Source organism: Haliotis cracherodii, unplaced genomic scaffold, assembly GCF_022045235.1.
Source record: "Haliotis cracherodii isolate W230 unplaced genomic scaffold, xgHalCrac1.p SCAF_10, whole genome shotgun sequence".
Taxonomy (NCBI): domain Eukaryota; kingdom Metazoa; phylum Mollusca; class Gastropoda; order Lepetellida; family Haliotidae; genus Haliotis; species Haliotis cracherodii.
The window spans coordinates 3048352-3075909 of record NW_027266265.1 but is presented as its reverse complement, the minus strand read 5'-3'; the positions used below and the strand labels follow the sequence as shown (position 1 = coordinate 3075909).

At 41.7% G+C, this 27558-nt stretch overlaps 3 protein-coding genes across 5 annotated transcripts in view; 2 read left to right on the top strand and 1 right to left on the bottom strand.

Moving 5' to 3' along the window:
• LOC139453965 (kinesin-like protein KIF15-B) overlaps positions 1 to 6400 on the bottom strand; it is a 49272-nt gene extending 42872 nt beyond the window's left edge. For all 3 annotated transcript variants that reach the window (XM_071235422.1, XM_071235424.1, XM_071235423.1), the window contains exons 1-3: positions 6318 to 6400; positions 1379 to 1400; positions 808 to 985 (exon numbers count right to left, since the gene is read on the bottom strand). In XM_071235422.1, coding sequence (XP_071091523.1) covers positions 808 to 985; positions 1379 to 1400; positions 6318 to 6324 — 207 coding nt within the window. In that variant the 5' untranslated portion in view covers positions 6325 to 6400. The remainder of the gene's footprint in view (positions 1 to 807; positions 986 to 1378; positions 1401 to 6317) is intronic.
• A 595-nt stretch (positions 6401 to 6995) lies between these two features.
• Positions 6996 to 14302, top strand: LOC139445121 (uncharacterized protein SCO4629-like). The gene is made up of 3 exons (XM_071226221.1): positions 6996 to 7175; positions 8561 to 8684; positions 12823 to 14302. Exons 1-3 carry the CDS (start codon positions 6996 to 6998, stop codon positions 13281 to 13283), a joined length of 765 nt encoding a protein of 254 aa, XP_071082322.1. The 3' UTR covers positions 13284 to 14302.
• A 543-nt stretch (positions 14303 to 14845) lies between these two features.
• On the top strand, positions 14846 to 27070 carry LOC139444715 (cadmium metallothionein-like). Its single transcript, XM_071225648.1, has 4 exons — positions 14846 to 14873; positions 17764 to 18391; positions 26348 to 26446; positions 26968 to 27070. The coding sequence occupies exons 1-4, from the start codon at positions 14846 to 14848 to the stop codon at positions 27068 to 27070; spliced, it is 858 nt and encodes a 285-aa protein (XP_071081749.1).
• Positions 27071 to 27558: the final 488 nt, after the last annotated feature.

Below are 27558 nucleotides of genomic sequence, written 5' to 3'. Positions count from 1 at the left end.
GATGAATAGATGAGTGAAAAGCATTGGTTACTTAATGAAAAATATAATGACCTAATCAAAATAGAAACCCTAGAGTGAAAGTAAAAAACTCAATTGCTCAAAAAGTTATCTGGAGCTCTGTATCAACGCTCTTTGATAAAAGTTTAAAACACCTTGGCAAGCCTCAGAGTTTGAAACTTTGATCAACTTGTGATAATACATTTTGGTGGGAGAGTGTGATTCTCCATATATACGCGGACCCAGTCAACAAGATGGCTTTGTCTTGAGTCTGGTTTGAATGACACAAGGCTGAACATAGCCACCCAGTGACATGACACAGTTCCTTCACAGACTGAAACAAGCAGCGAGATGTCCAGTGCTCATCACTTGCATTGCTACACATCTCAAATACAACTAGAACACCAGGCAGCATGGTCACTTCCTCAAATCAGGGAAACATATTTTCGAGCTAAAAGTTAATTTTAAACAGTCTTTTGGTTTGACTAAGGATACCACGGGCTTGCTTGTACAATGGCACAAACTTGAACGTATATATGCCGAAATCACATTCAGCGGAAAATTGAACGTATATGTATGCCGAAATCACATTCAGAGGAAGCTTGAACGTATATGTATGCCGAAATCACATTTAGAGGAAGAACTTTAAATGGTTGCTAATACCAAGCTTCTGAGCCAGAGATATTCTGTTCTATGTTAATGATAAGAGTGAAAAAGACGTCATTTTGGAAACAAAGCTATGGCAGAGAATGAGTCCAAGGTCTTCATAACAGAATGGAGAATATTAGCTGAATATTTGAGACAGCATACCTGTGTAATGTTGATATCCGCAACTTTGTCGAAGGAGAATACTTTAGGTTCCGGCTTGGCCCGCACTGTGACCGAGTTCCTTTGGTCGTCCACCTCAATGCCCTTTTGTGCTCCCAGCTCATTATCTCCCTTGTCTGGAGGTCGCACACGTACAAATACCTTGATGGAGTCGCCTTCACTGATGAAATGACAACAAATATGATGTTCTGTTATGTGAGTCACGAGGTCATCTGTATGATCGTAGTTCATTACTTGTGTTCTAAGAAAATTCTCTGTTGGTCAGACAATGAATGAAATCAAAGAAATTAAAGAATATTTTCAGTTTCATGGCATATTAAATTTATGTCATACATGTACATGATGTAGATTTGAGAAACAAGTAATCCTTCAACTTCAGACTCTTGGGCTAATGGCTGTGTCTAGCTCTGCTTAACTAGAGCATTGAAGCAATTTCTAAAACAATTTTCAAAACAATTTGTATTGTTAAAACAGAGGTTATCATGTTTACCAGATAAAAAAATCAAACATTTTGACTGTTACCATGGTTACAGAAAATATTTATGAAAAATACCTGGAATCGTGGCCGCCTTTATCTGAAAAAATAAATAAAATCATGAATTTCAATAAAGTTAGCTCAGCGAGACGTGGACTTCAGTGTAAAATGTCATTTTACACTCTATGACTGACATGTATGTGATTTGCCAAACATTTGGGTAAATCAATGAAAATTACATAATCTAACCAGTAGGGATGAAACGATACAGCAAGGTCACGATACAATACGCATCACGATATGCATCTTTACATCAAATCGCGTGGAAACATCTTGACTATAAATATTTCAGACAGGTTCAAAAGGAAAAGCTGGCTGTAGACACGTTAGTAACAGCTACTTTTAGTAGTGAACATTATTACAACACATTTTGCAATTTTTGACAGACAAAAACGCTCGGTGATGTATTTTAGCAAGTATGTCATCTTCTATCATTTAAGAAAAAATGTATTGTGTATTGTATCGGCGCACAAAATCTCACGATGTACCAGTGCACCAATGTATCGTTTCGCCTCTACTAACCATGCTAACTGTCTTTGTTTCAGAATATAGCCACACAAAGTTAAACAATGTAAATGATAAAGGTATCATCTGGGCTGAAAATGTCCCCATCCTGATCATAATGCTAACTGCTTACACCCGAGAGGGGTAGGGTAGGATTGTGGCTAAAGTGTTTGGTCGTAATGCCGGCCTCGATTGCACACATGGGTAAAATGTAATAGTGGGACTATACACAGATGCATCGGTGGATCGCAATTCTTTACTTCTCGATACAAGTATCAATCACAGTCACTCACTAAGTAAAAATTAACAATTTTGACCTTAAATGTTTGCTTTAATAACTGTTCCACTAAACACTAATCAGTAGTGCAAGTTAATAGTGAAAACAAATATTTTCGTTTGTTGTGCCATACTTGACACTGCTCACTGTAAATCATCAGTGTGCCAGGTATTTTGACATCCTGGCTATGAAAAAGATGGCTTACGCGCCACAGATAAGAGCACATGCAAGTATCGTGATACATATCGGATCGTGAGTAAGGTATCGTGATACGCATCGGATCGCACAGTTGGTGTATCGTCCCAGCCCTAGTAATATGTCCCTGCACGATATTACTGGAATATTACATGAAGCGGCATAAAACTCACTCACCAATTCACACATTTGCAATGTTTGCCAAGAAACTGAACAAGTGGGGACAGGGACCCCTTCAGCACAAATCCATGGGGTCATTTTCAAAACCAATGGGGACACACCCTGAGAGATATCATTAACTTAAAACCCCATGGTATGCAGGTTATTGATGCAGAATCGCGGTCCACAAGTTACGCTAGTGATACACAGAATTTTTGCATGGCATCTGATGTCATACATAATTGGCCTCAATAATTTTTTTGTGATCACTGCCGTTAGCATGTCTCGTCACAGTACTTGTTATAAAATTATAATGTAGCTCTATCACAGAATTACACTTCACATGATTCATACAACGCTGACATATCATAGTATTTCTACCTGAGTTATGCTGCAACCAGTGTAGTCATGAAACCAGGTTTGTTGGAAGTTACTACTTTTCTCAGGGTTTTTACCTTTCCTCAGTCTGTCACCACAGTCACTCTCAGGTGAGCCATGACAACACATTCTGTGTAGCGCTAACATACATTTTGGTCAGCTATTCTGCCGGGTCATTTGAAGCAGAAATATCTTCAGCATTACCAGAACTATCACTACTATGTTTGAAAAATTGTGTAAACTTGATTCTGACTATTTGTGACTTTCCGCAAAAGAAACTCGCTGATAGTAAATTGAGACACATATTAAGGCAACAAATTTCATGATGGTTATGTTCAATAATAGAAGCAGTTGTCCTGTGATGTGAGAGTAAGTGACTCCCATAATTATATAAAATAAACCCATCTACAAAAGTACATACATGCGCCCCTTGTCCCACTGAGAGTATATATAGCGAGAATCCTGCGAGGCTGCTGCCTCGCCAGAACACTGCATTTATGTTCATATTGGAAATCACAAAGAAAAGAAGGTTTCCGTTAACTTTCCACAGTTTCGCTGAGAGGGAACAGAGAGAACCAGATACATTTTCTCAGCACTTGGTTACCTCGGTAATCATGGTAATAAGGCCTCTTCAGTAAATGTGTTTATGGTTTCCCAACCTACCCTAGTCTCATGACTCTGGAACCCTCTATCCTAAACCACTTTTCTTATTTCTGTTAAGGTGGAATCAAAATTCATAATACATGTATTTTCTAAAAAAGGACCCAATTTCAATACATTTGTAAACCGATAGCTGATTAATGGGTTTCTTAAAATCAGATTGGAATTATGTCCGCATTTCAGCAACATTTTAGCATTCAAACAAACTTTCAGCGCCAAAGCCATTTAAAGTTTCAAAGGAGATGTCAAAAATGAAGCAACACGAGAAAAATTGTGGTATGTGAAATTCAACTGTTGCAATTGGATAAAAAAAATCAAGATATCCCAAAACACGTACTACAGTAAACTACGGTTATAGCGAACTCAAAGGGACCACAAATTTTAGTTTGTTATAACCGTAGTTCGTTATAAGCATATATACAGTATATATACAGTGAATGGCTGGGACCAAAAAAAGAAGTTTGTTATATCCACCAGTTCGTTATAAGCGTGTTCGTTATAAACATAGTTTACTGTATATGTTATCTCAAAATCCACATGCTTTCTGCATATAACATTTCATCATGGTACAATGTTTGTATCATGGATAACAATGATATATTTAATATTGCAGCCATGGCATCCATGTTTGAAAATCAGATCGGAATTCGGTGTGCAACATTTTAGAGACACCACATCTGGGATCGTTCACACAAAGTTTCAGTTCCAAAGAGGAGATATGGAAAATGAAAAGTTAATGACGGCCGGATGCCGGACAAGGTGCCACAACTTGAGCAAACACACATTATAACTTTTCTTTGCGACCCGTGAAGATCCAGGGTAGAATAGGTCTACAGTAACCCATGCTTGCCTTAAAAGGCAACTATGCTTGTGGTAAGAGGCGTCTAACAGGATTGGGTGGTCAGGCTCGCTAACTTGGTTGATGCATGTCATCGTATTCCAATTGTTTGGATCGATGCTCAAGGTATCAATCACTGGATTGTCTGGTCCTGATTCGATTATTTACAGACCGCCATCATATAGCTGGGATATTGCTGAGTGCAACGTTTAACAAAAACCAAAACTTTTTTTGCCTCATGTTAAACATAATTTTCTAATCTAACAGTGGATATATGATCATGGGGCAGATAGTTTCGGTGAGTTCCCCTCATTGTGTCTGTCATGATTTATCTTGATTTGAGTTAAAATGGAAATTTTGAGACCAATACTGAGGAAGCCATTTGCACACTAATAGAGCACACATTACCAAAATGGTGGAAGGGTATCTAGCCTTGGATGAAAACATGTAACAAATCGTTTCTTCCAGTAGTATACTCTGTCACATTATCAACACGTTTCTAAAATATGTTTCTTATATTTCACTAATCCCAACTTAAATGTCTAATCCTAGATCATGAAGACACAAACATCAGAACATGGAATGGAAAATTATTTTAAGTCATGATATGGATCATATAGGGCTGTCTATCGTTACAGATCATAGAGATTGATAATCGTTAAAAAATATCAATCAATTATTGATAAATATCGGGAAAGTAACTTAAGCAAACATGCAAAAAAGATTCTGAAAGAAATCAACATGTTTCACTCCACTGGTGAGTGGTGGCACATTAATTCAGGGATTACTTTGTAGACCTTTGAGATATAACAAAAACAGTTACTTTCAATCTTCAGCAATTGACGTAATTGACAATAACAAGTCTGTTTCTGTAAATCTAAACTTAATTTCATCCAAATAGTTTTTGTTACATTTAATCGATGACACAACTCTCATATCGATAATCTTTAATATTTCTTTCCATCGATGATAATTCCAATTACCAGAATCAATCTTTTTTGCCAGGCCGCGTATCATATGTATAGCAAAAAGATTTTAAAACAAATGCAATGATAATGATCAATAAACTACTGACCTAGTGTATTATGGACATTTGCTTCAAAAAGAAATTTGAAGGTGGGTGTGTAAATCCATCTTGTACTCATAATTAGCTATTTTGTCAGATAAAATGACAAGGGGGAACTGTGGATAAGTCATATGACAATTTTGATGAACTTTATAATATTTACAGTATCGATACATAGTTTCTGTGGTAGTGTCATATTTAAATTTGGTATTTACTCTGATAAACTAACCACTGCATATAATGTTTACAATCCAACTGATTCTATGAGTAGGAAAGATACTAACAGAGTAGCGATGGGGTCCGACAGTCACGACACCTGGACCCTACACAACACGTTATGTAGGATCATGTATTGACTGCTGGAACGAATCGCGGATTTCGGCTGGAAATATATTTGACAGGACATAGATGTAGTCATTCTATTTCATTTTAAGATTGAAATAAAGGAACGTGTTGACAAGAATACACAGCTGCATAGCACGCCCACATTGGCAAACTTGCAGAATATTGTTTTACGCCGCGACCAGCAATATTCCAGCGACATTATTTAGGCGGTTTGTAAACAGAGTGAAACCATTGGTTGTTACAGCATCAGCCATGCCGTCAGGGTACGATGGCACACAGTCATCAATGTCACACACAATGTGACAGCCCGATTATCATTTCAGTCGCCTCCTTCGACAAGCATGGGGTGCTGTGCACTTATCCAGAGCCCCCCGGGGGCGGAGCAGCAAATGGACCAGCTGGGTGTCACTGAACGCCGGACTGATAGTAACAGTGTTGCTGTCACCAGGGATGGTATTTCCAATTTGCAAATCTAAGTTGCTGAGATGTGTTTAATGGGGAATGAAAATAGCCTGTAACCATTTGATGAACAAACCTGACATAATGAATAGTCAAAACAGTCAATCTTCTACTCAGTGTTGTCAGTGCGGTACCAAATGGCGGACTTTTCGAATTTAGCGCCCCCTGCGAGATATCGCGAGACTTTCAATTAGAAACCTATTTTCCTACATCATATGAATGCTTCTTCCAGAGGTCGCCAATCAGTCTTAGTAACCGTCTAAATTGTACACTTAAATGCCAGCATATTTATATCGCTATTAAAAACAAGCAGTACCGAAATATCTACTCTGTGTTATCTAACCGTTGATATGAATTGGGTCAGCTTCTTTAATAATATATATCATATTGGTTAGGGAAATAGCAGCAAGTATCAGCTTTGTGAACGGCGGGCTCTTATCTAAAAATAGCAACCACCACAAGTGGAAATCCCCTAATTTGCATATCGGGAAAGGTATTCACATACGGTTAATTAACTGTGACAATCAAGTAACAACACACAAATTTATTCTTTGCACTTTATTCTGAGATTTGTTACGATATATTTATTTATTGTGAAGAAATATTCCTGAAAGTTGCGTTGATTCTAAATCTTAAATAAGCGAATAACGTACGAAGCCAGATCTATTTATAGACATAAACAAAGGGGGTCGCTGTATTCAAGTGACGTATGTTGGAGCAATCAGCTGACCAGACGTCGGCACATATAAATGCGATGTGGCTTTGTGCGTGTCTCACACGAGACGGCCACAGTACCTCAGTACAGACATTTTCAGAAAAGGCAAATTTTCCTCGCTCAGCTGGAAAATCCTCCAGGATGAAAATCGAGAACAATATTCTGACATGGGCACAAAAGATGTGGAATTACATGTTAATGAACCAGAAAATAAGCAAGGTGAGTGCCGACTTGAAACACAACCATACAGGTTTCGCATTTTAGCCATAACGGTCAAATTAAAATGAATAGCACGGCGTTGAATTATAAATTAATTTTTGTATATAAATTGTATTTTTAAAACCTTTCATTTAAAATAGTATCCTCAAGATCAAACGAATGACACGCTAACATATAATATTAATTAATCAATGTTAGTATAATAGTGTTTTTCGACTTCTTTATATCCACATAATTCCGAAGTTAATGCAAGTCATATAATAATGCAAGTCCAATACAGCCTTGTGTACGTGTCTGCTTCTATATGTTTGTCGATAACCATATAATGTGCTTGCGACACCATAGATGAGCCACTACCTCATATTTAATTACAGGAATGTGATATACGCCTGTCTGTCATGTTAAGTCATGTTAATATTAAAGGACATCTTCGTCTCAGAACCATCCAAACGTTCCATTTCTGTAATTAAAAAGGATATCATTATTTATTTTTAAATATGTATAACCCTATCCTTTCACGTGCTATTTATTCGTTTGATGTGTTAGGCTGCATACCAAATAGATGTTGCTCCAGCACATTTGTCTCAAACACGAGGAAGGAGATGGGACTTTTAAAAATATATTTTGAAAACAATGAGATGACGAAGGCCGCCCGGGGTTTAAAGTGACGCGCCGATGCCCGAGAAATAAATCTTTCTTTTAGCCCTATACATATACAGTAGACTACGGTTAAAACGAACACGCTTATAACGAACTGACGGATATAACGAACTTACTTTTTGGTCCCGACTCTTTGCTGTAGTTATGCTGTATATATGCTTATAACGAACTACGGTTATAACGAAATAAAATTAGTAGTCGCTTTGAGTTCGTTATAACTGTAGTTTACTGTATTTCTTTATGTTTAAGATGTAGCTCTGTATGCTAAGATGAAATAGGTATCTTTGTATACTACGATAGTAGATGAGGTCGGTGGAAAGTGAAACACGTTTACTGATTAAAACACTAATATGTGTTTATTATTAAACGCCGCACTCAGATACTGATATTTTAATTCGTATGGGTCATTATGGGACGAATACAATATTTAGTCAAAGGCCATATACATACAATATTATTATTGACGTTTAATCACCTACTGATGTGGTTTATAGAGCAATCTGCACGGGGAGCATGTCCGTCACCATGGTGACACTGTTTCGGTCCATTATTGTATGTATACATTTCACCTTAAACGTCACATAGGGATGAATATGTTTTTTATTGACAAATCTGTTTAGTTGGACAATGGATGCAACAACTGACTGATCAATACAGCTCATGTGACAATCACGAGCTTTACACTTTATTGAACTGCCGGTCATGTGTGGTGCTTCCGTTTATAGGGTGACGTCATCCTCGGACTGGGCAACAATGACATACGTACAGCCCAGCACGCTGCGCACTTGTTCAAGGAAGGTCTCGCGGACTGGCTCATGTTCTCCGGGAAGGATGGGACATTGACGACAGGTAAAAAGAAATAAACTGATATTTTTCTGCAAAGTGTTTAAATGTGAATGGAATTTCGCTGCATGTGCAGAGCGATGTCTCTTTGTGCGATAGTTATCCCAGATTCGGCCGATTAAGACCCCTGGCCGATTATGACTCCTGTCGTAACTGCGTTTTGGGGTAAACTCAGCCCTACTACAGTTACCTATGTTATTGTCGTTCCGTGGCGTCATAGGCAAAGTAAGCCTTGTCAGAATCCGGTCATCTTAGTCAAGGAGTGATTGGTCTATCGACTCTTACTCCGAACTGTCTCAATCCACATTCATGTACCGACCCATGCATACACCAGGAGTAAACACAAGACATAGGTTATACTCACATACTTTTAATAACCCTTCAGTCCATCAAAGACAACTTTCACAGAAGACAGGCTAGACTCGTCATAGACTGGACAAACAGTGTGATATCGATCTGCTTCAGTCACTGACAGACACGCGCCCCTCAGCTAGTATTGAACGTATCTTTTTAAAGGAGTCGTGTCTAACTTTTCTTTGTCACATGTAGTGAGTGAGTTGGGTTTAACGCCGCTTTTAACAGTATTCCAGTTATATCACGGCGTGTCAGCTTAATGTGGGAGGAAAGCCCAAAGTGATGCAGGTCTCAGACGTTTATCACCTCGGTGAAACCCACGAGCACGGGTATGGTGCTGACAAACCCAAAATATAATCGGGGCGAACCGGGATTCGAACCCACAATCAAAGGTTTCTGGCGTGCCCAAGGGACGCAACTCTGCACAGCGAATCGCGGCGCTTTAGACGACTAGACTACTACTAGATACTAGATACTACTAGATACCCCAAATTTGCGGGTATGTGTACATTTGGAGAGAGCAACATGTAACAGTACCAGATCGTTTCATATATAATTTAAGACAAAGGATATGTCTTTGATATGTCTAAAAGATATGTATTTTCAAAGTGGTACTCTTCACTAGGTTTACACAATAAGTTAATGGATTACACCTGTTTTAAATCATTCATTCTGACTGAAAAATATCTTTTGGATATAAATGTTAAGAAATTCCACACTATCCCGTTTCAGGTGTAGTTCTCATGACCTTCTGACAGAAAAAGGTAGACATTTAGCGATACCAAGGGAAAACAGATTGTGTAAATATTGTACTTGCCAAGAGGTAGAAGATGAATACCATTTTTTGCTGGTCTGTCCATTGTATGCAAATATCAGAAAAGAATACATACATACATATTTTTATCTGAATCCTAGAATAGTCAAATTTTATATCCTCATGTCATCTCAAAATGAAACAGTAACAAAATATCTTTCAATGTATATATATCATGCAATGAACATCAGATCCTCTGCATTATAGATGTGATATTTTGTTACGATATAAGTAATTCCTATTGCACCCATTGCTACTGTATGTATATATGTACTATAGGCCTATGGCCTTTTCAGTACTTGAAATATAGATTGATTGACTGACGACTAGACCACCCGTGCCCCCATGTCATAACAATGTCTCAATTTGATTCGTTAAAAGTTAGATCTGATCATGAACTCATGTGTGTCGTAATCGGAAACATACCGAGCGTACGTGGCCAATTGACTATCTTTCTATTGATTTTATGGCTCACTCCGGATTCCACAAATGAAAAGTATCTCACCTCTCTGCTGATTCATTAACTAATCGACGATAACATGGAACAGATAAAATGATAAAAATGAAATGTCCAGAATACTCTTGTGATAAATGTGAAATGTCCTTTCTCTATTAATTCTTTCCTAGATTACAGTTCTGTCACGAACTCAATATGCATAATGCAATCACATCATTGCAGTTATGAACGATTTTATTTGTTACAATTTTGTTACCATTTTCGAATGTTTTTGAGACGCATTTTTTACCTTATAAAACTAATGCCGATTATGACTCCTGGCCGATTATGACTTCTGTCCGATTATGACTCCTGGCCAATTATCGATTATGACTCCTGGCCGATTATGACTTCTGCTGATTATGACTCCTGGCCGATTATGACTACTGTCTATTATGACTCCTGGCCGATTAAGACTCCTGCCTATTATGACTCCTGCCTATTATGACTCCTACTGATTAAGACTCCTGGCCGTTTAAGACTCCTGCCTATTATGACTCCTACTGATTAAGACTCCTGCCTATTATGACTCCTACTGATTAAGACTCCTGGCCGATTAAGACTCCTGCCTATTATGACTCCTACTGATTAAGACTCCTGCCTATTATGACTCCTACTGATTAAGACTCCTGCCTATTATGACTCCTGCTGATTAAGACTCCTGCCTATTTTGACTCCTGCTGATTATGACTCCTGCCTATTTTGACTCCTGCTGATTATGACTCCTGGTCGATTATGACTCCTGGCCGATTATGACTCAGCACCATATCCCAAAATATACTGCCGGGCAAAATGAAAATGACATGATTTTAGTTTGTCTCACAAAGGTGGACGTACTCGTGGACATATTTTTTATATAAAGCTACCAGTTACAGACTGCTATCGTGCATTTTTATGAAGCAGGGATGTATCCCTTTTGAAAAAACAAGGATATAATTTGCCCCCTTGAATGTTACCGATTAGTCAAATATGGCTGCCCGGCTGACAGACTCGATTTGATAACATTTTTTTACGAAGGTTATCAAAACGTTACGAGGCTGAAAACAGTCCCCGAATCACTGCAAAAATCTTGTATATTCTTTTTTTTTCAGATGTCAATTATTTTTTATGACTCCCTTAGATATCTGTAATATATTTTATGACCCTCCCCAAGAGATTGTCATATTCGTCGGTGACCCTCGATTGATTCCCTGGAAAGGCTAAATTACCAGTCCCTTACATCAAGCGTGTCAACTTGATGTGGGAGGAAAGCCCAAAGTTATGCAGGTAGTGGGTAAGGGACCCGAAAGTTCTTGAAAAATATAATTATGCTTGATACTGTTGATAAAAGAAAAAGTTGCCTGCCGATTTTGTATGCCAGCCCACTGATTTACCATGCCGCAGTTAACCTGAATACCCCACTCACAGTATACCAATCTCATTAAAATCAGATCTTAGTTCTCGCTACCGCTAAACAAAGATCTGAGGATATCCCATTAGGGGTCACGTCAAAACGACCTTTCATCCGACCAATCAGAGCGTCGCTTACCAGATCATGAAAGTGACAGTCGGAATGTGATTTCTTATCATGCAGCCTCAAAAACTTTAAAACGGGGTATTCCGAACGATAGTAACGGGCTTAACGACTTATTCTATACAATCTAGGCCATATATTAGCCATTCGAGAATGTTCTTTTATTCAGGTTTCAAATTTTTAATCGAGAATTTGTCAAAATATGTTTCGAAGCGTAGTCGCCAATTTGAAATTAGTGCCGTAAAGCCCCCTGATTGGCTTATGTCGACTTCTTGTCAGTAATTCCATTAGTCGGTCAGAGTTCGCGAAAGGTCGGTCTGACGTGACCCGTAATGGGATGTCCTCAGATCTTTGTTTAGCGGCAGCGAGAACTGAGATCTGATTTTAATGAGATTGACAGTATACCGACTCTGAACCGACAAGTCCTTGTTAATGCCGAGCGCCAGACAGGGTAACAAGAAGTACAATCTTTTAACGTCTTTTAGTTAAAAACGACCGGGATCGAACCCCGGACCTTCCGCTCTCTACCACTACACCACGGAGACGGCCGCAGGTGGAACATGATTCCATCGGAGGTAGTCCCGTGAAGATTCCGGGGTAGAATAGGTCTTCAGCAACCCATGCTTGCCGTAAAAGGTGACTATGCTTGTCGTAAAAGGCGACTAACGGGATCGGATAGTCAGGCTCGCTGACTTGGTTGATGCATGTCATCGGTCCCAATTGCGTGGATCGATGCGCATGATATCAATCACTGGATTGTCTGGTCCAGACTCGATTATTTTACAGACCGCCGTCATATAGCTGGAATATTGCTGAGTGCAGCGTAAAAACAACAAACCAACCAACCAACAACCATCGGAGGTAATATCTCTGCATAATGCGGTGTAGGAAGGTATAGGTAGACGTTGATATTATGGGTTTGATTTTTTAAATTTCTGCCTCCTCAACCTTGTGTACGTGTTTTCAGGGAAGTGGGACCGACCGGAGGCAGAAGTGTTCCGTGACGTGGCGGTGAGAGCTGGGGTCCCAGAGAATAAGATCATCCTGGAGATCGAGGCCACAAACACAGGCGAGAATGTTGCGTTTTCTCACACAGTCCTTGAATCTCTCAACATCAAGCCCAAGAAAATCATTCTGGTGACAACTCCTTATCATGAACGTAGGGCTTATGCTACTTTCATGAAACAGTTTCAGGGAGCAGCGTCAATGGACGTAATGGTGACGTCACCGGAAATCACGCTCCAGGCATATCCAAATAAGGAAGTCGGGTCTTTAAATGACGTCATCGGTGTGATAATGGGGTGTATGCAGAGATGTAGGTTATACCCCGAGAAGGGTTTCCAGATCCCTCAGGATATACCCAATGATGTATGGGAGGCCTACGAGTCGCTGAAAGACCTTGGGTGTTTTAACAACAATCTCGTCTGACGTCGCCATGACTCTCTTGATATGCTACGTCATATATGACCATTATTTCGTATTTCATTTTGTACATTTTTTTTTAGATACACTTATGTCTTACTTAGAAGGGTTTTGGGGTCGCCTGTAATAAAGCGATCCCGTTTCTATGGTTACGTTAACGTCAGGTGTGATGGCCACTCGTGGCGTTCCACGACGTGATATTTCGAAACGACATTAAACCAATCTCACGCACTCACTCGACATGATATTACTTCAACACTACAATCAATGCACACTCGGTTAGTAGATTCACGTCTTTTTTTTGTTGTGATACCACAAATGTGATGGAAGAGCAGATGGTACATACATTACATACATCCCTCGTTACTGGCTTACTTGGGGGGCACGGGGGGCCCAGTCGTCTAAAGCGCCGCGATTCGCTGTGCAGAGTTGCGTCCCTTGGGCACGCCAGAAACCTATGATTGCGGGATTGAATCCCGGTTCGCCCCGATTATGTTTCTAGGTTTGTCAGCACCATACCCGTGCTCGTGGGTTTCACCGAAGTGGTAAACGTCTGAGACTTGCGTCAATTCGGGCTTTCCTCCCACATTAAACTGACACGCCGTGATATAACTGGAATACTGTTAAAAGTGGCGTTAAACTCACTCACTTGCTTACTTATAAGATGTATACTCAGATGTAAAGACCCTGAACGTGATGTTTGATAGATAGAATGTAATCTAAACAGTGGACCCGTGGAGGGTAGAATAGGTCCCCAGGAACCCATGCTTACCGTTAAAGGCGACTATGCATGTCGAAAGAGGCGACTAACGGGATCGGGTGGTCAGACTCGCTGACTTTGTTGATGCATGTCATCGTATTCTTATTGCATGGATCGATGCTCGTGATGGCAATCACTGGATTGTCTGGTCCAGACTCGATTATTTACAGACCGCCGTCATATAGCTGGAATACTGCTGAGTGCGTCAAACAAACAAACAAACAAACAAACAAACGTTTATCTTATGAATACTTGATTGATAATTTGTTCACCGAGGCTTACAACGATTGCTGGTAGTAGACAGCACTTCATGCTGATGCTCGCCAGTCGATACTGAATTTACTGGACCATATCAATAATTGAATTGGAACGATGTCCTCTGTGAATTGACGTTTGACGTCTGTATTATAATTTGTTTCGTCAGCAAAAATGTTCGAAACACAACGACGTTTATGTTGAATATCTATGTGTGATATACTATTTATTCGCGACTGTGATATAATCTGTTATACATACTTTGAACAGTTCGTGACTGTTATGCTGACAATGCTGTATTTCTTTATGTACATGTTTTTTGTTTTGAACGTAGTTTTGTTTTATTAGTTGTATTACGACCAGTCGGTTGAGAGTAAGGATACGATTTACGGATGAACAACTTCTTTATTACAATTATAAGAGCGACGTTTCGATGTAGGTTCTAACACCGTTATCAAGCAAGTTAAAACCCACACCGAAACGTCGCTCTTAATTGTAATAAAGAAGTTGTTCATTCATAATTCTTATTCTTACTTAATACTCCAACTTCTAAATGCCTATCAAAGAAGTTACGGTTGAGAGTAGGTTAGGTCTTGGCAGTATTCCAGTATTCCAACTCGGATGTCGTGCTCATGGACCACCGTTGGTGGTTTTGAGAAATAAAGTGATTTTTATTCCAAGCATTTGATGTCAATTATTGGTTGTTCTTGTATAGCTGATTGATATTTTTCAGAATTTATAACAATACGAATGTTCACGAATAACATTTTGAAGTTTTACTTTGTAGTGTGTGACGGGCGTGACGTCATGACTAATAGTTCAGGAAGCTGTTCAACAGTTCCATGTCGTATTTTGGGCAGTCGAGTAACCTATTGGTTAAAGTGTTCGCTCGTCACGCGGAAGACCCGGGTTCGATTCCCAACATGGGTACAATGTGTGAATCTCATTTCTGGTGTCCCCGCCGTCCTATTGCTTGAATATTGCTAATAGCGGCGTAAAACCATACTCACTCACGCTATGTCGGATATCAATCTATATTCCTTAAGTTTTGGAGTAAGCTATGCTCTGGAAATGAATACAGATAATGATACGGAGCATATCATAGACATGCACGGGTGTGGTGATGACAAACCGATCCGAGTCAATATGGGATTCGAACCCACGGTAAGCGGAGCATGTCTTAGATCACCGTACCACCTGTCACCCGGTTGTGATATATCAAGATGAGACGAACACGTCACACAAGACGAATAGTCAATAACGCTTCATTGAACGTATAGTAAAAGATAATTCCAGCCAAGAAAATACCAACATATGAATCTATGATGAAGTCCCCTTTGAGCCCCCGAGATCTATATTGTTTTAAACGTTTGAAAAACATTGGAGAGTCGTTATGAAATATATTTACACATGAATGAAAAAGGATTTGATACTTTTCAATTTGGACTTTCGGACACTTAATGCAGAGTTATAACAAAATGTGTCACAGTAGCTAATTGTAGAAGTTTTCGGATAACTTTCTCCCCAATATCTAGATATGAACACGTCCCTAACCTTGGCTGATTTTCTCAGGAAATGTGGCTATACACGGTATTGTTACGTGTCAATTCCCAAACTGAAACAACATTTTAATCCAGAATTTTGTACGTAAAGGAATTTTGTGTGAAACCAAGAAACAACCAACAAATTGTATACACTCAACAAATGTAATACAATTTCACTGGGTTTACAAATCAATACAAATTACTGATCAGCAATTACAATGGACGTAAACAATAGAGTGGTAGTACTATATTCAATGGCAGTAAAAAATATGATGACAGTGGTCAGTATCAAATACAAAAATACAGTTGTGATAGCAAAAGTCCGTGATGATAGTACATTCACCAAGCGACGACTGTGGTAAAGCTTTTGAGATGACCTTGGTATCGAATACGGGGTGATGAGTGATCCTCACACGAAAGCTGGTCTTGATGTAATGAATAATGTGAGGGATACGAGAGACACACCCTTGTTCCCTTATATAAGTCTAACTAGCTACTGGAAATTTCCACACAGTTCCATCACAACACAGAATAAACTACATGTTTCCTTAGAAGACTATCACAGTTTACACATTACACTAGCATCTAAATATAGTAACTGCCTCAAAACTGCCTACACTAAACAGTACTACACTCCTGACAACCAATCACTGCCCAAATACAATGCAATGAGCTTCGAATCGCAAAAGAAACAATGTCAGTTACAATCATTGTTCAACAATAAAATACACCGCCATATAACAGTACAAACAAAAGGTTAATAATTCTGTTCCGGACTTGCTCATCGTTAGATTGCAATAACTCAATTCTTGATCTTGTCATAGGAACCAGAAAGAACAACTAGGAACAAATGTAAGTCATTTGAAAATGCCCGATAATTTTCATAACTATAATGTAAGCTCTTTTGTAATAACTTCAAAATTTAACATTTCCAGTAGACCAATAAGAACCCCCGACATTCCTCGTCTATCAGTTGCACAATGAGGTACTTCATAATTAGGCAGGCTGTTTGTTCTGTTAATGTGCAACTATAATTGTTATTGCCTGACAATGGACCATGCCCAGGAGCAGTGGGGAAATACCATACGTCATGTTTAGAATTATGCACGGAAATAATACATCACCAATGAATCATAAATTAGTTTGTCTATTTATAGAGATGAGTGATGTTTAGGTGCAGCACGTGATGGACTAATCGGACAAATAGAACGAACTACAAAAACATACATTTTCAACTCGGCCAAATAACCATTTACCTCGATGAAGATCAAAACGAGGTTGTCCAATTAGTGACGTAGTTGTTTCATTTTCTGCCTTTGAGCCATACAATACACAATTTAAGTTAAGTTTTTACTGGTCCCCAGCAACCAATACAGGTCGTAGGACGGCACTCCATGGCTCGGGTGGTCAGGCTGAGTGATTTGGTTGATTGCACGTCATCGTTTGTTTGTTTGTTTGTTTGTTTGTTTGACGCACTCAGCAGTATTCCAGCTATATGACGGCGGTCTGTATATAATCGAATCTGGACCAGACAATCCAGTGATCGACATCATGAGCATCGATCCACGCAATTGGGATACGATGACATGCATCAACCAAGTCAGCAAGCCTGACGACCTGGTCCCGTCGCCTCTTGACAAGCATAGTCGCCCTTTATTGCAAGCATGGTTTGCTGAAGGCCTATTCCACCCCGGATCTTCACGGGTCCTACGTCACGTCAAGGATTGATGTTCATGATATCATGATTTATAACAGACAGCCGTCATATTGCCTAGAGCGGCGTTACACAATTTCAAATAATTCAACAAACGGCATCAAAGCATCGCATACGACAGGAAGTTTGTTATTTTGACCCACAACTAATGTCATCGGCTACTTTCAGCTAAAGTCAACTGCTTCTGAAGTTACCTGTTACGAAACATTTCAGGTGAAAAGTGCCTGCAGTGCACGTGTTCGGATCTCTGTGAGAAGTGCCTGCAGTGCACGTGTTCGGATATCTGTGAGAAGTGCCTGCAGTGCATGTGTTCGGATCCCTGTGAGAAGTGCCTGCAGTGCATGTGTTCGGATCCCTATGCGAAGTGCCTGCAGTGCATGTGTTCGGATCTCTGTGCGAAGTGCCTGCAGTGCATGTGTTCGGATCCCTGTGAGAAGTACCTGCAGTGCATGTGTTCGGATATCTGTGAGAAGTGCCTGCAGTGCATGTGTTCGGATCCCTATGAGAAGTGCCTGCAGTGCATGTGTTCGGATCCCTGTGAGAAGTGCCTGCAGTGCACGTGTTCGGATATCTGTGAGAAGTGCCTGCAGTGCATGTGTTCGGATCCCTGTGAGAAGTGCCTGCAGTGCATGTGTTCGGATCCCTGTGAGAAGTGCCTGCAGTGCATGTGTTCGGATCCCTATGCGAAGTGCCTGCAGTGCATGTGTTCGGATCCCTATGCGAAGTGCCTGCAGTGCATGTGTTCGGATCTCTGTGCGAAGTGCCCGCAGTGCACGTTTTCGGATCCCTGTGAGAAGTGCCTGCAGTGCACGTTTTCGGATCCCTGTGAGAAGTGCCTGCAGTGCGTGTGTTCGGATCCATGTGCGAAGTGCCGTCAGTGCACGTGTTCGAATGTCTGTGAGAGTACGTGTTTGAAATATAAATTCGTAGAGTCACATCGCAATCAATCGGTTGTGAGTAGATTGGTGTCTACATTAAAACAGATGACAAAATGTGAATACTATGTAAACAGTTGGTCGTGTTCTGTTTGTTCCCTGTCTGGCGCCGACATGGCAATTGTGAAGCTGTATGACGCCGCTCTTTAAATAAGGCGACACTTTCCATATCTAATAGGAATCTGTGCATACAGCAGAGTCGATTGTACGATATCGACTTTATCATGAGCATGTGTTTTTGAATCACTATCAAGTAGTAATGATACCAGGTGTTCACAAAAAGGTCAGCGCATCCTGCCCCATCAGTGGCACCCGTCACAAACACATGCAAAGGCAAGTCAATTGTTCACCTGAAAAAAACATGGGAGCATATGGAACAGGTCAAAACAGGGAATTGCATCGGACATAATTTTTGTCACTGATGCATCAAATTTGGAAATGTCCTCCACATGTCTACCATAAAACCTTTTGAAAACTTTACTGAGGACTTGAATGTTGTAACCTTGATCGTAAATAATCTCTTCCTCCAGAATATAGTGAAGACCCTGAGCTGCATAACACAGGATTGATCAGCCTGATAAGAGGCAACAATTCACAGAACGACCATCACAAACAAACGTCTGGAAACTCTAGCTGCCATTATTTAAGAAGTTTAGTTTTTAAAATAATACAAAATAATATTTTAGACCCCCTAAAGACTATATTCGATCCTTAATATAGAGCCACATGTTTGACACGCACGGTGAGGGATGTGTGGTGTGAGTTTTTGGGTCTTGGGATGTGTAGTGTGAGTTTTTGGGTCTTGGGGTGTGTGGTGTGAGTGTTTGGGTCTTGGGGTGTGTGGTGTGAGTTTTTGGGTCTTGGGGTGTGTGGTGTGAGTGTTTGGGTCTTGGGGTGTGTGGTGTGAGTGTTTGGGTCTTTGGGTGTGTGGTGTGAGTTTTTGGGTCTTGGGGTGTGTGGTGTGAGTGTTTGGGTCTTGGGGTGTGTGGTGTGAGTTTTTGGGTCTTGGGGTGTGTGGTGTGAGTGTTTGGGACTTGGGGTGTGTGGTGTGAGTTTTTGGGTCTTGGGGTGTGTGGTGTGAGTGTTTGGGTCTTGGGGTGTGTGGTGTGAGTTTTGGGGTCTTGGGGTGTGTGGTGTGAGTTTTTTGGTCTTGGGGTGTGTGGTGTGAGTGTTTGGGTCTTGGGGTGTGTGGTGTGAGTTTTTGGGTCTTGGGGTGTGTGGTGTGAGTGTTTGGGTCTTGGGGTGTGTGGTGTGAGTTTTTGGGTCTTGGGGTGTGTGGCGTGAGTTTTGGGGTCTTGGGGTGTGTGGTGTGAGTGTTTGGGTCTTTGGGTGTGTGGTGTGAGTTTTTGGGTCTTGGGGTGTGTGATGTGAGTTTTGGGGTCTTGGGGTGTGTGGTGTGAGTTTTTGGGTCTTGGGGTGTGTGGTGTGAGTTTTTGGGTCTTGGGGTGTGTGGTGTGAGTGTTTGGGTCTTGGGGTGTGTGGTGTGAGTTTTTGGGTCTTGGGGTGTGTGGTGTGAGTTTTGGGGTCTTGGGGTGTGTGGTGTGAGTGTTTGGGACTTGGGGTGTGTGGTGTGAGTTTTTGGGTCTTGGGGTGTGTGGTGTGAGTGTTTGGGACTTGGGGTGTGTGGTGTGAGTTTTTGGGTCTTGGGGTGTGTGGTGTGAGTTTTTGGGTCTTGGGGTGTGTGGTGTGAGTTTTTGGGTCTTGGAGTGTGTGGTGTGAGTTTTTGGGTCTTGGGGTGTGTGGTGTGAGTGTTTGGGTCTTGGGGTGTGTGGTGTGAGTTTTTGGGTCTTGGGGTGTGTGGTGTGAGTTTTTGGGTCTTGGGGTGTGTGGTGTGAGTGTTTGGGTCTTTGGGTGTGTGGTGTGAGTTTTTGGGTCTTGGGGTGTGTGGTGTGAGTTTTGGGGTCTTGGGGTGTGTGGTGTGAGTGTTTGGGTCTTGGGGTGTGTGGTGTGAGTGTTTGGGTCTTTGGGTGTGTGGTGTGAGTTTTTGGGTCTTGGGGTGTGTGGTGTGAGTGTTTGGGTCTTTGGGTGTGTGGTGTGAGTTTTTGGGTCTTGGGGTGTGTGGTGTGAGTGTTTGGGTCTTTGGGTGTGTGGTGTGAGTTTTTGGGTCTTGGGGTGTGTGGTGTGAGTTTTGGGGTCTTGGGGTGTGTGGTGTGAGTGTTTGGGTCTTGGGGTGTGTGGTGTGAGCTTTTGGGTCTTGGGGTGTGTGGTGTGAGTTTTTGGGTCTTGGGGTGTGTGGTGTGAGTTTTTGGGTCTTGGGGTGTGTGGTGTGAGTGTTTGGGTCTTGGGGTGTGTGGTTTGAGTTTTTGGGTCTTGGGGTGTGTGGTGTGAGTTTTTGGGTCTTGGGGTGTGTGGTGTGAGTTTTTGGGTCTTGGGGTGTGTGGTGTGAGTGTTTGGGTCTTGGGGTTTTTTGTTTTTTTTGTCTTGGGGTGTGTGGTGTGAGTTTTGGGGTCTTGGGGTGTGTGGTGTTGAGTGTTTGGGTCTTGGGGTGTGTGGTGTGAGTTTTTGGGTCTTGGGGTGTGTGGTGTGAGTTTTTGGGTCTTGGGGTGTGCGGTGTGAGTTTTTGGGTCTTGGGGTGTGTGATGTGAGTTTTTGGGTCTTGGGGTGTGTGGTGTGAGTGTTTGGGTCTTGGGGTGTGTGGTGTGAGTTTTTGGGTCTTGGGGTGTGTGGTGTGAGTTTTTGGGTCTTGGGGTGTGTGGTGTGAGTTTTTGGGTCTTGGGGTGTGTGGTGTGAGTTTTTGGGTCTTGGGGTGTGTGGTGTGAGTTTTTGGGTCTTGGGGTGTGTGGTGTGAGTGTTTGGGTCTTTGGGTGTGTGGTGTGAGTTTTTGGGTCTTGGGGTGTGTGGTGTGAGTTTTGGGGTCTTGGGGTGTGTGGTGTGAGTGTTTGGGTCTTGGGGTGTGTGGTGTGAGTGTTTGGGTCTTTGGGTGTGTGGTGTGAGTTTTTGGGTCTTGGGGTGTGTGGTGTGAGTGTTTGGGTCTTTGGGTGTGTGGTGTGAGTTTTTTGGTCTTGGGGTGTGTGGTGTGAGTGTTTGGGTCTTTGGGTGTGTGGTGTGAGTTTTTGGGTCTTGGGGTGTGTGGTGTGAGTTTTGGGGTCTTGGGGTGTGTGGTGTGAGTGTTTGGGTCTTGGGGTGTGTGGTGTGAGCTTTTGGGTCTTGGGGTGTGTGGTGTGAGTTTTTGGGTCTTGGGGTGTGTGGTGTGAGTTTTTGGGTCTTGGGGTGTGTGGTATGAGTGTTTGGGTCTTGGGGTGTGTGATGTGAGTTTTTGGGTCTTGGGGTGTGTGGTGTGAGTTTTTGGGTCTTGGGGTGTGTGGTGTGAGTTTTTGGGTCTTGGGGTGTGTGGTGTGAGTGTTTGGGTCTTGGGGTTTTTTGTTTTTTTTGTCTTGGGGTGTGTGGTGTGAGTTTTGGGGTCTTGGGGTGTGTGGTGTTGAGTGTTTGGGTCTTGGGGTGTGTGGTGTGAGTTTTTGGGTCTTGGGGTGTGTGGTGTGAGTTTTTGGGTCTTGGGGTGTGCGGTGTGAGTTTTTGGGTCTTGGGGTGTGTGATGTGAGTTTTTGGGTCTTGGGGTGTGTGGTGTGAGTGTTTGGGTCTTGGGGTGTGTGGTGTGAGTTTTTGGGTCTTGGGGTGTGTGGTGTGAGTTTTTGGGTCTTGGGGTGTGTGGTGTGAGTTTTGGGGTCTTGGGGTGTGTGGTGTGAGTGTTTGGGTCTTGGGATGTGTGTTATGGGTTATTGGGTCTTGGGGTGTGTGGTGTGAGTGTTTGGGTCTTGGGATGTGTGTTATGAGTTTTGGGGTCTTGGGGTGTGTGGTGTGAGTGTTTGGGTCTTGGGTGAGGTGAGGTGAAATTGGGTGGTGTGAGTGTTTGGGTCTTGGAATGTGCGGTGTGAGTGCTTCGTTTAGGGTCTTAGGATGTGTGGTGTGAGTGTGTGGTAGTAGAAGTAACCGTCGCGGTAGTGATGAATAGAAGTCAAACAGATACTGAAATATACTCACTAATGACTTGATGAAAAGTCGCCTTTCCTGATGCCAGAGACCATATAATAGACTACAATCTGATATAATGGTTTCTGCTGATGCGCACATAAAATAACACTTTGCACCATGACTGTGGAATATCCGTATGTTATGAAAGGAAACCCTAGATTCATATAAAAGCAAGCCTAGCCACAGATTTGTTATATAGGTCTGTGACCTAGCCATCTCTATTCCACAGTCATGTCATGTCGATTTGAGGAGGGGACGGGAAATATCAGAGAATCCTTTTCAGATGACAGCCTAACACTGGCAGTGCCGTCATGTGTATGTGTGTGTGAGTGCGTGCGTGCGTGCGTGCGTGCGTGCGTGCGTGCGTGCGTGTGTGTGTGTGTGTGTGAGTGAGTCTGACGAGGGGGGATACCCTACAGCTTTCTGTTAGGGTTGCTGCACCATCCTGATTTCACTATAACTTTTGGTGTGGATGGTTATATACTATTGACAAAGCTGCATCGTTTGGAAGGCAACAGTTACATATTAATCACTTCAGGAATCATCAAAGACAAGTGACTGAAAGTTTTCTCAGGGAAAAAGACCAAAGCTCGTACTTTTGAAATGGCACATTGCGTATTTAAGAAACCTATTTCACCCTTGGTGGTACGAATGACAAAACAAAAAGAGAAGTGTTCATCTATTGGATTGAAATTTTTTTTTTCGAAGGGTCAACTTGACCCTACTACTGATGATATAGTAGGGTCAGGATAGTATATGTCGGGAAACAGTTCTTGGAACACAGCGTGATGTCATTCACAACCTGACATGAGAAACGACACTGAAAGCAATTTTAATTCATGAAGCACACTGCATTGCAAAATTGAAAGTGTATGTGTTATACTTTGTGTATGGTTTTGCTAAGGGTTGTCAAGCTCAGGGACTTGTTTGATTGTGTGACATCGTACCGCAACGGCATGAGACGATGTCCACAGCAATCCTTGGTTTGTCTGGTCAACGCCGCCATTGATATAGCTGCAATATTGCTGACTGCAACATGAAACAACACTCACTCACGTATTATGTATGATCCAAAACATAAATAAACAAAATTAAATGTAATTAGATTAGATTAAATTAAATATGAATCAACAAAATATAATGACTACCCACTATATGAAACTGCATAAATACATCAAATAGCTGTGTGTATGTGTGCGTGTTTGTGTGTATGTCTGTATAGTGTGTGTTGTGTGTGATGTGCGTGTGTATGTTGTGTGTCTATGTATATCTGTGTGTGGTGTGTCTGAGAGTGTGTCTGTTTGTCTGTGTTTGTGCCTGCCTGGCTGTGTCTCCGTGTGTCTGTGTATCTCTCTGTGCAGGAGCACCGATACATAGAAATTACTATCTGACAGACACGAGTGTAGTACTCTGTTTCTTACCCACCTTAAAATAGCACCAATTTAGAATCGAATCGATGCATATTTCGTCAAACTAGTTTCAGTCACATCTGTGAATAAAAACGGCCATAACGATGATTCAAACTAGATAACACCAAAGAATATTTCTTAAACATTCTGAAACCATGAAGCTGCAACGCAGATGTAGATGAATAGACAGCAAACTACGGTTATAACGAACACGCCTATAACGAACTAACGGATTTAACGAACTAACTTTTAGTCCCGACTCTTTGCTGTAGTTATACTGTATATATGCTTATAACGAATTACGGTTATAACGAACTTAAATTAGTAGTCCCTTTGAGTTCGTTATAACCGTAGTTTACTGTACGTCTCGCAAGTGAAACAAATTTAAAAGTATGACGTTATAGCATCGTTGTGACATGTGCTGGTGCCGCACATTCAATTTGAATACAGTCGTTGTCATCGCAGGATTGTTTGGATTTCTTTGCACATGGGGGATCTGCACGTTTGTAAAGGTTAATGTTAAATGTGCCCCCATAGACTGGAGCCGAAAATATTGAGGAGAGATGTCATTGAGTGTAACCCGTGTACTTGAATGTGACATTGCGGAGGTGACGTTCGCTGTCGAAAAGGGGACTACTCTTTGTCGCCACAGCCTGCTTGTGTTCCCGCCCCCGCCCCCAAGGATGTTACTGATGTTTCTGTGTTGTGAGGATGAAACATAACTGTAGTTGTTGACATTCTGGATGTTACGATGGCCGGAAAATTGCATAATATGCGTCGGAGAATATTTTCATCGGACAGTTTTTGCTGAATGGTTAGTGAGTTTCCAGTTTTGGAAACCAGCATTTTGGGACATTCGTCTCATGATAGAACCAAGTTTATTTATACCAACTGGCTGCCGTTTAAACCAGGGGAATATGCTGGATGGTTCCTTGGTTTTGGTGTCAATATAGAAAGGTGTGTGGACTGGTGTACCTTACAAGACGCAAATTTGATTACAGCTTGTAGATTGATATCGGGCAACGTTCATCATTTGTCGACCATGCTTTGGGGTGGATGTTTCGGAAAGGGAAAGGATTATCCCCTTGACATATTTTAGACTGCCTCTCTGCCTCAAGAAATTCCCTACCCTCGGTGTCAGTTTTAAGTGCAACATCGCCCCATTTCCATCTTCCCGAGGCAAGGGAGTTAACTGACTTTAAAAGTCCAGTTTCCACCCTTGCCGAACTATGCTGGAATTCCTGTGCTCGACCGTAGCGCCACCAGTGGTTATTACCCTTCTAAGCCTCTCCAAAGGACCAATCAGATTCCATCACTTGCATTTGTTTCAATCAAAATGACCGCGCCCTGTCAAGACGATCTGATCGATAATCAAAATTTATATTGTGATAAAACGGGTCTTACATCGCGAAGTGCATCAAATCACACGACCACCTTGATTAAAAACATAAAAAGGTTTGAAAAATATCTGTTAACAACGATTTGGCGATGCACATGCTTTGCAAATCCTGCAATCGACTGAAATCTGGACGACAGTTTACGAACCGGATTTCGATTTCGTTGATTTCGTCCGATTTTGATTGGACTATGCATTGACTCGTTAGTCCAGCCAAAATGTAACTCCATAATACCAGCCTGGTTCGGCAAGGGTGGAAACTGGACTTTTATAGTCAGTTAACTCACTTGCCTCTGGAAGATGCCCCATTTCATGTCAGTGTGGAGTTTGACACTACGGATCCAAGAATGAGTGGTGTTGTTCCACCACATGGAGTTCAAAATTGATTCAAGATCATGACGACCAAGTTGGTTGGTTTCATAGAGTTTGGTAATGTTTCGTCAGTAAGAGATTCAGAACGGCTATAACGGTTATAACTACCCATACCTTCACTCTTTAGAAGTTTTTGATTTGTTTTGATGACAGTGTTCATCTTGTCGAATTCGCGATCATGAATCAGCAATGAAAGGGTAGTGCTTTGACTTAAGAGGTCTGTCAAAACTTGACAACATTCCGAGAACTGTAGATGGTTCGTAGTTGCTACCATCTTCCTTCCTGGGATTGATAAAAAATGTTCATAAAATGTCAGAAAATTCTATTGGTGGGATGGATTCGATTAGGTCTGTGTCGCCCTTTGTACCCATGAACCCCTGCAGACGTTTCATGTTGTACATAAGAATTGAAAGTCAGTTTGGATGGGTTCATTGAAGTGTGCCCGATTTAGAAGCGCTGGTTAAACTGTATGAACCTCCGAGCTCGGAGGTACACACAGATTAACCAGCGCTTTTAAATCGAAATCCATAAACTGATTGCCAACATCACTAGCTTGGCGCAGGGATAGATGTAAGGACTATTGTTCCATTTGAAGTGATGTAGTCCCCCATTTAAGATGTAGACGGTGGTGACCTTGTCTATGAATTCAGAGCATGGGTAAAAGTTGTCACGAGGATCCATATACCCATTCACCGCATTTATTGTGCTCCTTGCAGAATGCAGTGCGCCAACAGACTTGTTCGAGGAGGACGAGTAACATTTATTGTGCTCCTTGCAGCATGCAGAGTGCCAACAGTCTTGTTCGAGGAGGATGAGTAACATTTATAGTCAGCCTTGCAGCATGCAGTGCGCCAACAGACTTGTTCGAGGAGGACGAGTAACATTTATAGTCATCCTTGCAGCATGCAGTGCGCCAACAGACATGTTCGAGGAGGACGAGTAACATTTATTGTGCTCCTTGCAGCATGCAGAGTGCCAACAGTCTTGTTCGAGGAGGATGAGTAACATTTATAGTCAGCCTTGCAGCATGCAGTGCGCCAACAGTCTTGTTCGAGGAGGATGAGTAACATTTATAGTCAGCCTTGCAGCATGCAGTGCGCCAACAGACTTGTTCGAGGAGTACGAGTAAGATTTATAGTCAGCCTTGCAGCATGCAGTGCACCAACAGACTTGTTCGAGGAGTACGAGTAAGATTTATAGTCAGCCTTGCAGCATGCAGTGCACCAACAGACTTGTTCGAGGAGGATGAGTAACATTTATAGTCATCCTTGCAGCATGCAGTGCACCAACAGACTTGTTCGAGGAGGATGAGTAACATTTATAGTCATCCTTGCAGCATGCAGTGCGCCAACAGACATGTTCGAGGAGGACGAGTAACATTTATAGTCATCCTTGCAGCATGCAGTGCGCCAACAGACATGTACGAGGAGGACGAGTAACATTTATTGTGCTCCTTGCAGCATGCAGTGCGCCAACAGACATGTTCGAGGAGGACGAGTAGAAGTGCTTCCATATAACCTGAAAAACAAATGCGTCCATTAGTACCAGGTGGTTGGCTCTGACACAATGACCAGTTGAGCACTTTTGCAACAAAGCAAGAACATTAAAAAACACACATTAACCATCGGTTGGTGAATTGCAAACACGGGAAATAAAGTTATTTTTATACCTTCAGAAATTCAACTCGGTAATGGAACTCTTCCATCTTCGGGACTACTCCTTGTACTCTGGACCTTGGCGTAGGTCCATCTCCTAGTGCATGATGGACTTGTTCTGCCTCTCAAAGGTGGGGAAGGCCCCTCCACTGAGTATATTCTGTGATGGAGAACGTTCGGTGACGTCCTTACTGTGGCCAGGAACGAACTGGTGAAGACATTCTTTTATGTCGGTCAACTGGTCAACATTGTATTGTTAATTTTTTGTATCA